At 38.9% G+C, this 14,771-nt stretch overlaps 2 protein-coding genes across 3 annotated transcripts in view; one reads left to right on the top strand and one right to left on the bottom strand.

Annotated features, from left to right (window-relative positions):
* Positions 1-14,771, bottom strand: part of Tbc1d32 (TBC1 domain family, member 32) — a 214,676-nt gene that overhangs the window by 61,871 nt on the left and 138,034 nt on the right. For both annotated transcript variants that reach the window (NM_001033385.3, XM_011243191.3), the window contains exons 23-25: positions 13,554-13,676; positions 12,143-12,251; positions 11,368-11,461 (exon numbers count right to left, since the gene is read on the bottom strand). In NM_001033385.3, coding sequence (NP_001028557.2) covers positions 11,368-11,461; positions 12,143-12,251; positions 13,554-13,676 — 326 coding nt within the window. The remainder of the gene's footprint in view (positions 1-11,367; positions 11,462-12,142; positions 12,252-13,553; positions 13,677-14,771) is intronic.
* Msl3l2 (MSL3 like 2) overlaps positions 7,672-14,771 on the top strand; it is a 33,046-nt gene continuing 25,946 nt past the window's right edge. Inside the window, exon 1 of the mRNA XM_006512876.4 lies at positions 7,672-7,876. The gene's annotated coding sequence lies outside the window, so the exon portion shown is untranslated. The remainder of the gene's footprint in view (positions 7,877-14,771) is intronic.

Genomic DNA, 14,771 nt, shown 5'->3' on the forward strand with positions numbered 1-14,771 from the left:
AAATATTCAATTTAAACTATTCTAACTCCCATTGAAGAAAATGCAAAAAACAAGTAAGAAAGAAAAGAAATACAAAAAGCTCCCCATTTCTGATATTCACCACTGACAACTGACATTGTTTCCTCTCTGAATGCAAGCACTCCTGTTACACAGAAGAATAGAATTTCTCACTTCATTTGTAATAATTTGAAATATTACATAATTTAAATGCATAATTCAAATATGACATTTATCATATAATATTATACACAATGAAAAAAGTAGACTATGTAACACAAAATAATTAAAAGAAGAAGTAACATCAACTTAAAATAAATACAAAAACGCTCTACTGTTCACTCAGGAAACAAGCCGTCCTTTAATTTCAATACGAGATTGTGAATTTCCACATATAAACATGTAAGAGATGCTATGGGAGGAACAGAAATCTCAAGGTAAGTACCAAGAGATCCCCAAGCTACTTCATACAGCCAGAATTGCATCATGAAGCTTATTTGTGGAATTAGTGATTTCCATTTGAGTTCCTATTCTTTTATTAATATGGCCATCATTTCAGATTATATTATAATAAGCAACAGAATACTTTCCAAGAAGCACATGAAATACAAGCAGGCATTTACCAAACTCTAAATTTGGAAATGTACACAACATTCCATGCTATAATTAGTCAAACAGGTTTCATCACATTTTCATATATGTGTATAATGTGCTGTGATTATCTAAATAAGAATGGCCCCCACAGGCTCACAGACTTGAATGCTTGGTCACCTTGGAGTGGCACTATTAGGTGGTGCATCTCTCTGTGTGTCCCTCTCTTTCTGTGTGTGTGTGTGTGTGTGTGTGTGTGTGTGTGGGTATGGCTTTCTGTCTCTCTCTCTGTCTGTCTCTCTCTCTGTGTCTCTGTGTGTCTCTCTCTGTGTCTGTGTCTCTCTGTCTCTGCCTCTCTCTCCCTCCCTGCCTGCCTCCCTCCCTCTCTCTCTTCCATATGCCTGCAGCTCTAGATGTAGAACCCTCAGCTATCTCTCCAGCATCACCACTACCTGCATGTTACCATTCTTCCTTCCATAGCAACAATGTACTAAACCTCTGAACCTGTATGTTAGCCCAGTTAAATCTTTTCCCTTTATAAGAGTTGCAGTGGTCATAGTGTCTCTTCACAGCAACAGAGGGTTGACTAAAACATGCATTTTGCTCCTATATACCTTCATTACCTTCTCTGGCCCCTATAGTTTCCTTCCTCTTTCACATTAACCTCCTGTTTACTTTTTTTTCTTTTTAGTCTAGATTCCATATATGAGAGGATATGTGACATTTGTCATTTTTAAACTTAACATAACATCTAAAGGCTTCCTAGTATTTGTTAAAGAACTGTATATTTAAATATGTTCAAGATAGAACATATTTAAAGCAGAGTATTCATTTTCCTCAATTCATCACTTCATTTTTTTTATACTTGTTGACTAAATATTTACTGGAGGAGAAATAAGCAAAGTTTGAAAACGTGAGGGTTAGGGTTGTACTCAAGAAAAAGTGTATGGTATACTTCTCATTGTTACAGATTCATTTATTTCCATTTTTAAGGAGATAAGCACATAAAGATACATCCCCATTCTTCAGAAGTTTAGTAGTCTTACTATCTTACCAGACCCCTCACGTAATGAGTTGATCTTCAGGGAATAAATCTGAATTCCAAAAAGAAAAACAATATAGAAATAAGAAAGACTAAGAACATAGCTAGTTTGATTGAGTTCCAGGCCAGTGAGAGATATGTGCAACCCTATCTCAAAAGAAAGTATCCAGGAGAAAAAAAAAATCCCTTTTCTATTGCATAGTACATAACTCACGGTGCTTGTGGACTTATATGCCCCCTCATAATGTGCTGTAATATGTCAGAGCAATGCAGATAGCAGATGTGCAGCACCGCAGGGAGCTCATGGACTCAACTAAGGCATGGTATGACTCCTACAGACAGTCACATATAGAGCTTAAAGGTTTAAGCACTTATACTGAATTTATTCAAACCTCAAAACTTATAAGCCGACAAATTTGTCCTGAATTTGCTTATAGTTTGTATTATGTCCATAATTAAGAGCTATTGCCATTTACAGTTATGGACTCTAAGATGAAATAACCGTTTTGTCATAAGGGAAGATATCAGAAGAATTTATCTGTATTTTAATACTAGCTGGCACATTGCATTAAAGAGAATGATTATCAATAAGGAACTCACTCTTATGTAGTAGTAAGAGAATTTTCTCATGAGGCAGAAAATCAATTTCCCATCAGATACGTAGAAATATGATGAAAGAAGCAATAAAAGTAGAACCCTGACACTACAGAAGGATAGATTTGGAATAACTGTACAATGGGATGTTGTACAGTTTGGTTTTTTAATTGTGAGAAAAATGGGGTAAAAGGATAGCTATACGTACCTTTATGTGCCATTGAAAATGACAATGACATTTTGTAGATAATAAAGTGAGTGTAAAGAGGGTACCCAGCTCAGGAAAGATGTATACTGGAGTGCACTTCAAGGAACGTTCAACTACATGTGCTGTGGATGTTCAGTCAGATCTGAGGATGCCACAGCTGAGAGGCAGAGTCACTCAGATTAGTCTGGAAATAATTCCCAGAGTCTAATGACAATGGTCTGAAAGGCAGCATTTGATGGGAGAAGAAATCTCATCTTGATTCCTCATGACATTAAACGTGTGTGGATATGGTCCGACTTCCTTAGACCCTTGATACCTTGAGAAATCAGCAAAGACAACACCGATTTCTTTGGTTCACAGTTCCAGGGGTTTTAGTACAGGGTGATTTTATCTGATTTTTGCTTGTATCTGGTTAATTTTGCTGATTTTATCACTTTGAGGCTGTGAGTGAATATGTCTATAAATATACTAAAAATAAACAAATTGGCCAGGTGGTGGTGGCACATGCCTTTAGTCCCAGCCAGCACTCAGGAGGTAGAGGCAGGCAGATCTCTGAGAATTCGAGGCTAGGCTTGTCTACAGAGCAAGTTCCAAGATAATCAGGGATACAAAGAGACATTCAGTCTAGAAAAATGAACAAACAAACAAATTAACTGTGTACTTTAAATGGATGAATTATATCATACATTAATTATATCTCAAAAAAGCTATTAACGGCAGTGAAAAATGTCTGTATGGTTGCTCTGGAATCTGAAGGATGACTACCACAGAAGCGACAGAGATGAAGGTCAAGGAGGAGAAAGGACAGAGAAGAAGTGCACATGTTTACACAGGCGGCTCACTAGCTGTCACTTCACTTACACACAAGAAAGCCAACCTTCTGGAAGGAGGAATGGTTGCTAAGGAGTTCCTAGGAACACTAAAACATTCCCTTCTGTGAGAAGGTCCTAGTGTATTTTTAGCTTTCAACAAATGACCCATACACATTTCTAAGACCTGCAAAAACAACCAGTGAGCTAGTGCTTTCCTGAGAGACTTATTAATGGACTTAGCAATACACAAAAGAAAAGACAGACAACATACTCTCCAGTACGCACTGAGAAAACTGTACATCAAAATAACATCACAATAAAATGGAAATCCCACAGTACATAGAAGCCCTGAGTGCAAGAAGTCCTGAGTGAAGGTGTATTGTTGACATGGATGTGGCCATGTCAAGGACCCTGAAGGTTTATACCCCCGGGAAAACCCTTTGCCCCACAGTAAGGCTCAGAAAGATGGCAACATCCTCCTCTGGTCCACATGTGGACATTGCTGGTGTGTGAAGAAAATGCTTACCACAGTTTTCCTTGCCTGGACATGTACAACCTGTCAATGGTCCACTACTGAGACAGTTCCGATGGAGATGAGCTAAACTTGTCTTCTTGACCCAGAAGCCCTGCCTCCGTGTTTATCTGTTACAACATTACCCAGAATGCAATAATCCGCCTCTCCATTGAACTGTATATAATTAACATGCTGAGTCTCCCAGAGAGTGCAGACCACCCATTCTCAGCTGTGTGTGTGTGTGTGTGTGTGTGTGTGTGTGTGTGTGTGTGTTCTTCTTTCATCCCCTTGAAGTCCATGGTCTGCCCCTGGCAACATGCTACATGTAGTACCATAGCATCAAGATATCTGGGGTATAACATAATAGAATTTGCTTATGGCAGTCATATAAAGGCAATGTGTGTTATCTCTCTTTCTCTGTAGCATATTTGTATGTGCCCAAGTATGCTTGTGTGCTTACCTGTGCAGATACAGATGGATGCCAGAGGTTTATGTTGGCACATTTGAACTGTTTCTCAGTTTTGTATTTTAGGACTGGGTCTCTCACAGAACCCAGAACTTGCAGTTTGGGCCAGAGTGGCTGGCAAATGCATCCATAGGATCTGTCTATATTTTCTTCCAACAAATATGTACCATTCTACCCAGTCAGCTTCTATGTGGTGGCTAAGGATCAGAACTCAGATCCTCATACTTTCTCAGCAAGTCCTTTATCCTGAAAGCCCTCTCCTCAGTTGGGAGAAAGTAATTTTTAAAAATAATAAAGGACTGTCAGACAGAGAAAAAAGCATAAATCGTCATATTTTTTTCTGAAATATTTCTCTCTAATGCTCTTAGCATCTGGAGTGTGCTACTCAGTTCCTCAGACTATACTTCAATTTCAGCATGGAAGTCTACATTTCTCTTGCCTCCTACAAAACAAAAGTCTTCACCCTAAGTTCAGGCAAACAGAATAAAGTAGAGCAGACTGGTCAATAGGTCCTGAAAACTCCTGGGGGAACTTGGAGAATAAAAACAAACATGTCTTTATACCATCGTATGAGCATCCTGTTGCAAACAGTAGGGCCCATGAGCTACCTTCCAGCAGTTCCTGAGGGTAGCTTCTAACATGCTAACCTGCACCTGTTTTGTGGTCACAGAGTCAGTTTTTGTCTTCTGCAAAATGAACAATATAAATTACACTAGCACAGTTCCAGTATATTCCAAGTATTAATTACTGGTGCTATAAGCAATATGTTTGCCTTTGATGCTCTGTGCTCACATGCATGTATGTGCACATATATGTGTGTATACATATACATGGAAATCATTAGCTTTTATAGGGCCACATAAATTTTTATAATGCTGCATTGAAATGATAGCCAGAAGAGATGTCAGAACTAGATAATGCCTCCAGACTCGTGTTTATAGAGATGAATCATTTCACAGCTCATACTGACGCTGAGCAGCTAACAGGAGACTATTTAACCAATAAGGAGATGTCAACTGCAGCACACAGGATAAATCTAGAAGCCCCTTCTAAAAGAGGATGTAGAAGAATGAGGATCAGTCCATCGTGTGCACATAACTGAAATGATTTTTTTCAACAATGAAATAACATCCTAAAATTTTGTGCGCAAATGATGACTAACCTGACACCTGTCATAATCAATGAATTATTGCTTCTGAATCAAAAAGCAGAGTACAAAATATATGAACCCTTCTAGTAATTACTAGTTTGAACACAGTACTGCAAAGTCACTGTATAACTGTTTCAACCAATTTAATTCTGACTTAAAAGGCTTTTTAAACAAGAAGGTGGTTACATTTTCCTCATTAAGTTCACAGAGTTCTGATTTCCATATTTATGTTTGAGGGAAAACGAGACATAATTTTACTTCCTGTGGCATTCCTGTTTTCCTCCCTCATCTTCAATCATGGTAAAGATATTAGGACAATCAGAATGACATATAAAGTTTATAAACTTAATATATCTTTGCAAGAGCTCTTCCTGAAGTTATCTTCACATGATTGCCACTGCTTAGATCATTTTCTTTGTAATATAGAACCACAGATGAGTTTGGGGATGGGAGTGGCATGTCTTAGCAGGATACAGCAGGTACTACTGTGAAATTAGGACTACCATCTGATTCACACGTTTGTGGTTGTTCACAAATGGAACTGCAGTATAAATAACTTCCTATCACGTGGAAAATGAGAGAATAAATAATTCTAGAATTGTACAGTTCTTTCTAAAACAAAACCTGTGCTGGGAGGGCTATGGCGAAGGCACAGCCTTCTAAGCCAAAGAAGAGAGATTTTGCCTAGAAGAGTAAACATAAGCACCATGATCCAATAGGTGTTGCAGGAGCATCATTCAGGCTGCTGTGTGAGAAGAGACTGAATACAGGCAGGCTGGATGAGGCAAAAGAGGATTTAGTTTAGATCTGTGGTGTCAATATGACTTGCTGTCAGATTACTTGTGGGGCTTAAAGGAAGGAAAGGCACGGAAATACCCTTTGGCTTATTGCCTCAAGGAATGGAGACACAAAAGTTGCCATGTCTGAATTGGGGAATAATATCAAAGGAACAGATTTTAAGAGAGTGTCAGAAAATGATCACAGTCATGTTGTCTGATGCACTTACCAACTTTCCTAGAGAGATGTCAAGAGAACAGAAACATGTGACCAGAATCTATGGCAGGGATAAGAGCTGGAGACAGCAATCTGACAGCCCCTAGGATACTGGGCAGCATCTCCTCACTGACAAGACAAGCTAAGATCCTCACAACAGCAAAATGGCCAGTAAAAGCAAAAGAACACTCAGAACTGAGACCCAGTGCACTCCAAAATTCAAGAGTTAAGGAGATGTGAAAGACTAGAGGAAGGAAGGAAGGAAGGAAGGAAGGAAGGAAGGAAGGAAGGAAGGAAGGAAGGAAGGAAGGAAGGGATATAATCAGAGATATATTTATCACAAATGCAGGAGAAAAAATTAACAGGTAAATTTTCCAGGAGACAAACAAAACAATATTTGAAACTAAGAAGGGGAAAAAGAGAAGGGGGAAGACACAGAAGAGGAGGAGGAGGAGGAAGGAGATGAAGATGAGGAGGACAAGGGTAGGACTTTCTCTGCTGTTGCTAGGTCTAAGTTAAATGAGCATTAAGATGAGGCTGGCATATCCATGAGCTAGAGTGCTAGGTAGAAAGCCTAATAATTGGCTTGCAGGAGGTTCGAGAAAGAAGAACATAAGGTAAAGGCATAAGTACTCTCTTGAATTTTTCAATATAATGAAGGACAGAAATGGAGTTGCAAATTTAAATATGATAGAATAAGGGTTTGAGAAATAGCTCAGACCATAAAGTGCGTGCCTTGTAAGCACAGAGACCTGCGTTTAATCTGCAGAATCCATGTGGGCATGGTGGACACTTATTTTATTTTTATTTTTTATTAGATAGTTTCTTCATTTACATTTCAAATGCTATCCCGAAAGTCCCCTATACCCTCCCCCTGGTTCTGCTCCCCAACCCACCCACTCCCACTTCCTTGCCCTGGCAGTCCCCTGTACTGTGCATATAATCTTCACAAGGGCAATGGTGGGACATTTGTAATTCCAGCACTGAGGTGGCACAGACATCAGGATGCCTGAGGCTTCCAGGCCAGTCAATGTAGCCTATTGACAAGTTCTAGGCCACTGAGACCCTGCCTCCTTACCCCCTCCCATGTACATATGTGCACAAGCAGATACAAGAATAGGAACACACACACACAAAGTTATAAACAAATAAATAGAAATAAACACTATCCTTTTTGGCTCATGGGAAAGGTCCAGTAGGAAGTTTAGGCTTTAAAAAGGCCCAAGTCCTGTCATTGTGACATCATAGACCAACCTCTGGGATAGTGTGCTTAGTAAATAAGCCACACAAAGACAGATTGCTATTGCATGGCCTCATTTTGAAGCCTTTGAAGCTAACTGAGAAAGAATAGTTATGGAGGGCTAAAGAACATGCTCTGAGGGAGACATTGGTCAAGAAACACAAAAATGTCAGGAACAGCAAAGAAGCTCAAAAGATCTGACTGTGACTTGAAAATCAGTAACAGAGGTGCCTTCCCTGGCAACCAGGGCCACTCTAGCTGGGGAACAGGTAAGCACTTTTCACTCGGCCCACTCTCCTTCCTTGCCACCTCCCCAATTTTATACCCAGCTTGGTAGCAACCTGACTGCTACACCCTCTGCTTCCTCTCTGCCCCCAGTTCAAAGGAACTAAACATATCTACAGTTTTCCCTTTGTCCTTTGAACAAATTTGTCCCTTCTACAAATTTGTCTCATCTTCCAACACCGATGGTAACGTCTCCCAGGAAACCCACTGGCCATCCAGGGAATCAGGTAGCAATCCTCACCCTCTACCTGTCCTCCAATTCTAATGCCCCTTGTCACCCCCAGCCACATAGTAGACCAACTGCAGTGACCTGTATTGCCTCTCTGCCTCCACTCCCTGAATCCATAGATTCTCATGGCAAACTCAACTTTGCTTCATCTATGAACCCTCTCAGCACCCTGCCTTTTGCCAATCCCGGCTCCTTCTTGCCAGGTCCCAAAACTAGAATTGGGGGTGGGTAGGAGGAAATTCTTAAACCCTGTTGATGGAAATGTAAACTGGTACAGTTACTATAGAATCAGTATGGAGATTTCCCAAAACACTAAAAGCAGAATAACCATATGATCCAGGTATACCGTTCCTGACCATATACCTAAAGGAATCTAAGCCAGCATGCAGAGATATTGTATATCCATTTATACCACAGAGTACTCACAAAAACCAAGCTACAGAAGCAACACAGAGACTTGACAATGGAGGATAGAGTGGTATATACACACAGTTGAATATTATTTAACCACAAAGAGAAAACCACTTCCATAGAACAGAAAGTCTTCAATGTTAACTGAAATATACCAAATGAAAAAAAAAAAAAAAACAAGTATCTCATTTTATTTTAAATGCAGACTCTAGTTTTTGGAAAAAGAAATGAAAATAGAAGGCTACCTGGAAGAGGAAGAAGAAGAAAATGGGAAGGGAGATAACAGAAGTCAAAGAGAGGGTAGAAACTACCACAGTACATAATAGATGTGCATTAGCATGCCCTAATACAACTGATTGTGTTGTACAATTAATACACATTAATTTAAAAAAGTAGGTAATTGCAGCAGAAACTGATGAAGGCTTAAGGGTGAACTCCATCCAAGTATGCTATGCATCTTGAAGAGTATTGGAGGGTCCTCCAGAAAAAGAGAATATGTTCATATATATGTGTATGTCAACCTTTGCTTGTCTGGCTTATTTCACTCAACCCAATGCACAATCACACATGCACACGCACACACACACACACACACACACACACACACACACACTATTTCTAAGCCTAGAATCAGGTAATTATGGACACATTGTAGGTTCTCAGGATGAAGATCTAAAAATGAGAGACAAAGAAAGAACTGTCAGAGTCACTATCACTGGGGGGAAGCCAGGAATATGTGTACATTGGCTTTTGCAAATCAGCAAAGGCCATCTATTCCCAGTTCTCACTGAAGGCCAAGCGGGCATGTGGGCGGTCAAAGAGTTGATGTGCATTAGTAATACATGGATGCTCCCTACCCTTTCTCTTCCAGCAAAATGAGAGGTTTGGTTATTGTCTAAAGGAAGGATGGAGAATGGGAAAGAGAGAAAAGAGTTTTGAAAATACTCATTTAAGAGAACAGGAGAGTAAACTGACCTGGAAACACCCTACAACTGTCTGGCACCTACTGGCAGAACATAAATCCATTATTGCTCTTTTATAAATCACATCTGAATGGAGTAAAAATACACTTAAATCTGTACTGATTCCTAGGTAGTGATGGATACGCTTATCCTTGGAGAGATATTATTTATACCTTATTTTCATTTCCTTTGTTCAAATTCCCAAAATAAAGGTGGAAGTCAGCTAATAAAACTGACAGTGAATCTGTTATTCAAAACGTAATAAAGAAATGTCTAACTGCAAATGAAACTTAGCAAAGGAAACAGTGCTGCATCCTGTCAAGGAAAACCCAAGAAAAAGGTTGAGGTACTGAAACAAACAAACAAACAAACAGGTATTGATGTGTGGTTTATAATTCCTGGGAATCCCCCTGAACATAGTATTTATGAAATGCACAGTAGAGAAGAAGCATGTACCATAATAACAGAACGACCAAAGCTACAGCATAAACAGCCTAACAGAAAGACTTAGAGCAAACGAGGATGAGAGCAAACACCTGAAAGTGGCCTGGGTTCCCCGAAGGATGGGGGTGAGCATGAAAACATTCAAAGGCACCACAGCAAGGACTCCTCCTGAAAAATGCACACCGTTACTCCCAAGTGTCTGAAAACGTAATAGATTATGTCATGCAACAGAGAAACCAAAGCCCAAACTTGAAAGCACATAAAGTGAATGTAGAATATATCTTTTACACATGACTTCTTTCCAACGTAAGTTTGACAGCATTACAAAGCACAAGATGTTGATGTTAATAATCGACTAAGAAAATAATGCAAAGTGTGATCGTAGGTCCTCATAATTCTTGTAGGAGTTTCCTGGCCTAGGACCGCTTGGCATGGTACCAGCAGAGTATGATATCCTCGAGCTCAGCTCCTTTGCTTGAACCTTGCCTTTGCCCACTGATGCTTTCCCCTCCAAAGCTCACAAACAGTCTAAACTACACACATCATATAAGACTTTCTTTGGGGCCAGGCATTGGTGGCGCACTCCTTTAATCTCAGCACTCGGGAGGCAGAGGCAGGCAGACTTCTGAGTTCGAGGCCAGCCTGGTCTACAAAGTGAGTCCCAGAGAAACCATGTCTCAAAAAACCAAAAAAAAAAAAAAAAAAAATCTTTGGCAAGGCAGTTTAATTTTATGCTATCCTAGCACACTACTTTGTCTATTTCACTCATGTTATACAGCACACCTGTACAACTACCATTTGTGATGATGCCTCCGAAGATGGATAAAATATTTCTCATTGTAATTCAAATTGAAGTACATACAGTTTATGCAAACACAGCAGCTAATTTTGAAAAAAAACACTTTGGTAAACAAACTTCTGTGTGTGCAGAATTTAACTAATCAGTAGCTACTGATCTAGATTTCTGGAAAAAAATAATGTTTTAAAGATGTATTTATTTTTTTGTGTATGAGTATCTTGTCTTCCTGTACCACATGTGTGCTGAATGTCCTGAGAGCCAGTGGTGGTTGTCAGAGACCACAGAGCTGGAGTTAAAGATGGCTGAGGAAGCTGATCTGGGGTTCTCTGCAAGAACAGCAAATTGCTCTTAACTGATGGGCTGTCTCTGTAGTCACTGCCAACTCAGTCTTTAAACAAAGCATCTTTTGCTAATGAAGACATTTGTTATGCCATCGCTGCAAATATTACTTTTTGACCTCATAGAGTTACTAGCTAAACAAAAAACAGGAGTTAAGTGGTAAAACCTAGAGGGAGCGGGCAGCCATGGGTTTATGTATACATGCTTGATGGAAATCAGCACTTCCCTTTCTTACAGCCGCTTTCTGAAATTATAAAAGCACTGGAATGTCATTTGATAGGAAAGATTTACCTTGTTTTAGATCAGCACTTCGTGGACCTTCTGACTGATAGCAGTGTGGCAATGGATATGAAGAAAACATTGGCCAAGGATATGGGTCATCCCCCTAAAGACACAGCAGATAACAAGCTGCATTAAGATACTGAACTTTGAAGTATCGTTCATTGAAATTAACTTTTCTTCTCATAAACATCTTGTCCAATTCATCAAAAGTTATTTGCTATTATGATCAACTACTCCTTAAAGGCAATACACAAAATGTAATAGAAATTTTAAGCAACTTGGACATATGATAACTTATTCTTCTGACTAGGATTGATAATGGTGGAGTTGCTCTTTTTTTTTTTCCAAGAAAAGAAAAATACAATGTTTAAAAGGCACTGTATTTTCTTTTGCCCCACAAATGTCTTCTACCAATGATTTGTAGCTCATCTTTTCAGGGTAGTTGTTAGAAAGTTCTATGGACAGCCATCCTCCATAATACCATAAGGACTCCATAAGACAAAACAAGAGTAAATGCACAAGAGGGAAAGACCATGACAAAGAGAAACTTCAAAGTTCAAATACTCAAGGACACCCAGAATAAAGACAAGTATGCAATGAAACAATAATCTACTGCTCTTGCACACACAGGCAACTCATGCGCTCTTGGAGACAAGACTACTCTTATTTTGAATGAGCCTATCCATTTTGTAAAGTTTGTCAAACAACAGAAATGGAATACTGGTGTATAGTCAATTGGAAAATGTTGCTTAGTGCTCTAAACGTGTCAAAATATTTCACTCACCTTCTCAAGCATCCTTGGAGGCAATATCCGCTCTGAAGGACCACCAATAAGATTAATCCTTACGAGAACATGATTTCTCTCTACTGATAATCCATCAATTATAAAGTTCCTGAAAGAAAATATAAATCAATTTTCCTATCTTCTTAAATGAATATGGTCTGATTTTTACATTATGTCACTAGATTGTAAAGAAACACACAAACACATAAACACACATGTATACATACATACATACACACACACATATCCACACATGCACAAACATACATACACACATATACATAAATATACACAAATACATACCACATCCATACACAACACACACACAACATATCACATATACAACATAACACACACACACACAGAGAAATAAAAAAGTATCTGCAAAACATACTGGCCATCAGCATATTTATAGTACAAAAGGCTATATTCACTTTTTAATATATATATTACCACTTCTTTGGTAAAGAGGAAGCAATTGATTGACAGTTGACATGAGACTAGTGAGATTAATAAGAGAATGTCCTTGATAAATGATCCTATACTTACAGAAATGAGATTAGGACCCATATTATTTCTGAAGTGACTGAATTGTATCTTTAAGAAAACTCCTATTGGACTGGAGAGATGGCTCAGCCATTGAAAACTAGGCTGACAGCCAAGGAGACAAAAGCTTTGCCTGTGCTCTACAGTGGCCTGAGACTACAACACACAAGGTGCTGATGAGCAGTTTCTGATGCTGCTGATGTTTCCTTTCTATATTAAACCTCAACATCCAATGACATACCCTATCCATGACCTGGTAGGTAGGAGGCATGCTATTATGTTCTGAATTACAGATATGAGAGCAATGATGGCCACAGAATGTGTGTTCCATAAATGACAGCCAGATTGAGGTAATGGCAAGTGTGATTTATAAGTAGGAAAAAAAAACAAAACAGATCTAACCCTCACTTGGCAGATAATGAGAATGCATGGCTATAAGCTGACATAATTTGGAAACTGGAGACAATATGGCTCTAAGAGAGATGTAAAACAAAGCATTGCATTCAAAGGGTCACTGTAGAAAATAATATGAATTTAAAAATAGTAGGACTTTGTGAAAACTAAAGACAAAAAATACTAAGTCAAAGAAACAAACATTACGTGTAGTACTCTCCAAAAACATATACCATTATCTTTCTGGGACATTCATGCTTGAATGGTCTTCTACTCCTTCATTTAAACATAGTAATTCCAACTGAAAGTTAGTTTCAAATAATTTGTAACTATAATAACTTTGTTAGTGTCAAATAATTTGTAAGGTGAGTTGCTGAGTCTATCATTCTCATGTTGCCCTGTCTGTTGTTGATGATGTTGTTGTTGTTGTTGTTGTTGTTGTTGTTGTTGTTGTATGTTTCTTTATTCTAACCTGTGGTTCTCAGAGATCTCAAAGGTATTTTCTTCTTGAGCATGTAATAACATGTTAGATACTTGATACTGAGCCTCCAGTAAGAGAAGCGCATCCAGATCACAGCACACCACACTTAGTAACCTACGGAGAGGAGAAAAGGAGCAGTCAGGTAGAGCACGGTGTGGGCATTCTTCAGATTCCAAAACATTCCTGAGCCTTGGGATACCAATGGTATAAGACTATCTACACGGTTATTTCAAGTTCCTTTTTAGTCTCAGTTTCACTTTATAGCCCTGGTTGGCCTGGAATTCACTCTGAAGCCCAGACTGCTTTCAAACTTGCAGCAATCCTTTTGCCTCAGCTTTTGAAGAGCTGAGACTAGAGCCATGAGCTACTACTATACTGACAACTCAGATTTATTTTTAAATATTTACAATTGTAATCTTTGCTTCAGAAGTTATTATTAATATTTAATCAGGATTTTTCAAACTGTACCTATATCATCACAAATGAAGGACATTCTTTGTAGCCAGGCTAGGTGGTGGGCACCTATAATTCTAGCACGAAGACTGAGACAGGAAGACTGCCATAAATTCAAAGCCAATTGAAATATAGAAGATCCTGTTCCCCAAAACAAAAAAACAATAACGCAGAAGAAACAAAAGACAATAGCAATAACAACAAATATAGTTGACCCATTACCTAAAGACTCATCAGGGAACATTAGCAAATCCATTAAGACTACAAACTACCATAAAGCTTTTCAATAATTAATTACAGAAGGAATAATGAAATTATGATTTTGCCATTAATGTAAGTCATTTTGCTTACTGAATAAGATGATAGTGTGAAAATGGCAGTATCAAAACTGTTTTTCTGGAAATGAGAAGCATTAGGATATCGAAAGGAAACCTCAGAAAACCATGCCTCACCCAAACCATAGCCTTCAGTAAATGAGAATTACTACAGAGACCCACAACTGGACCCTGTGCAGAGCATGAGAGACTTTGGAGCTCTCAATTCTAAATGGGGTATCTTCATCAAAGCCCTCCCTTCAAGGTTCAAGGTCTACAGAGAACAGGAGGCAGAACGAGTGTATGAACTAGAGGTGATGGATTACACCAAGGAAACGGGGCCTTCTAGACACAACAGGACTGATCCACATGTGCACACACAGAGACTGTGGCAGCATACACAAGGCCTAAACAGGTTCAAACAAGACAAGGCCCCAGCACT

Source organism: Mus musculus, chromosome 10, assembly GCF_000001635.26.
Source record: "Mus musculus strain C57BL/6J chromosome 10, GRCm38.p6 C57BL/6J".
Taxonomy (NCBI): Eukaryota; Metazoa; Chordata; class Mammalia; order Rodentia; family Muridae; genus Mus; species Mus musculus.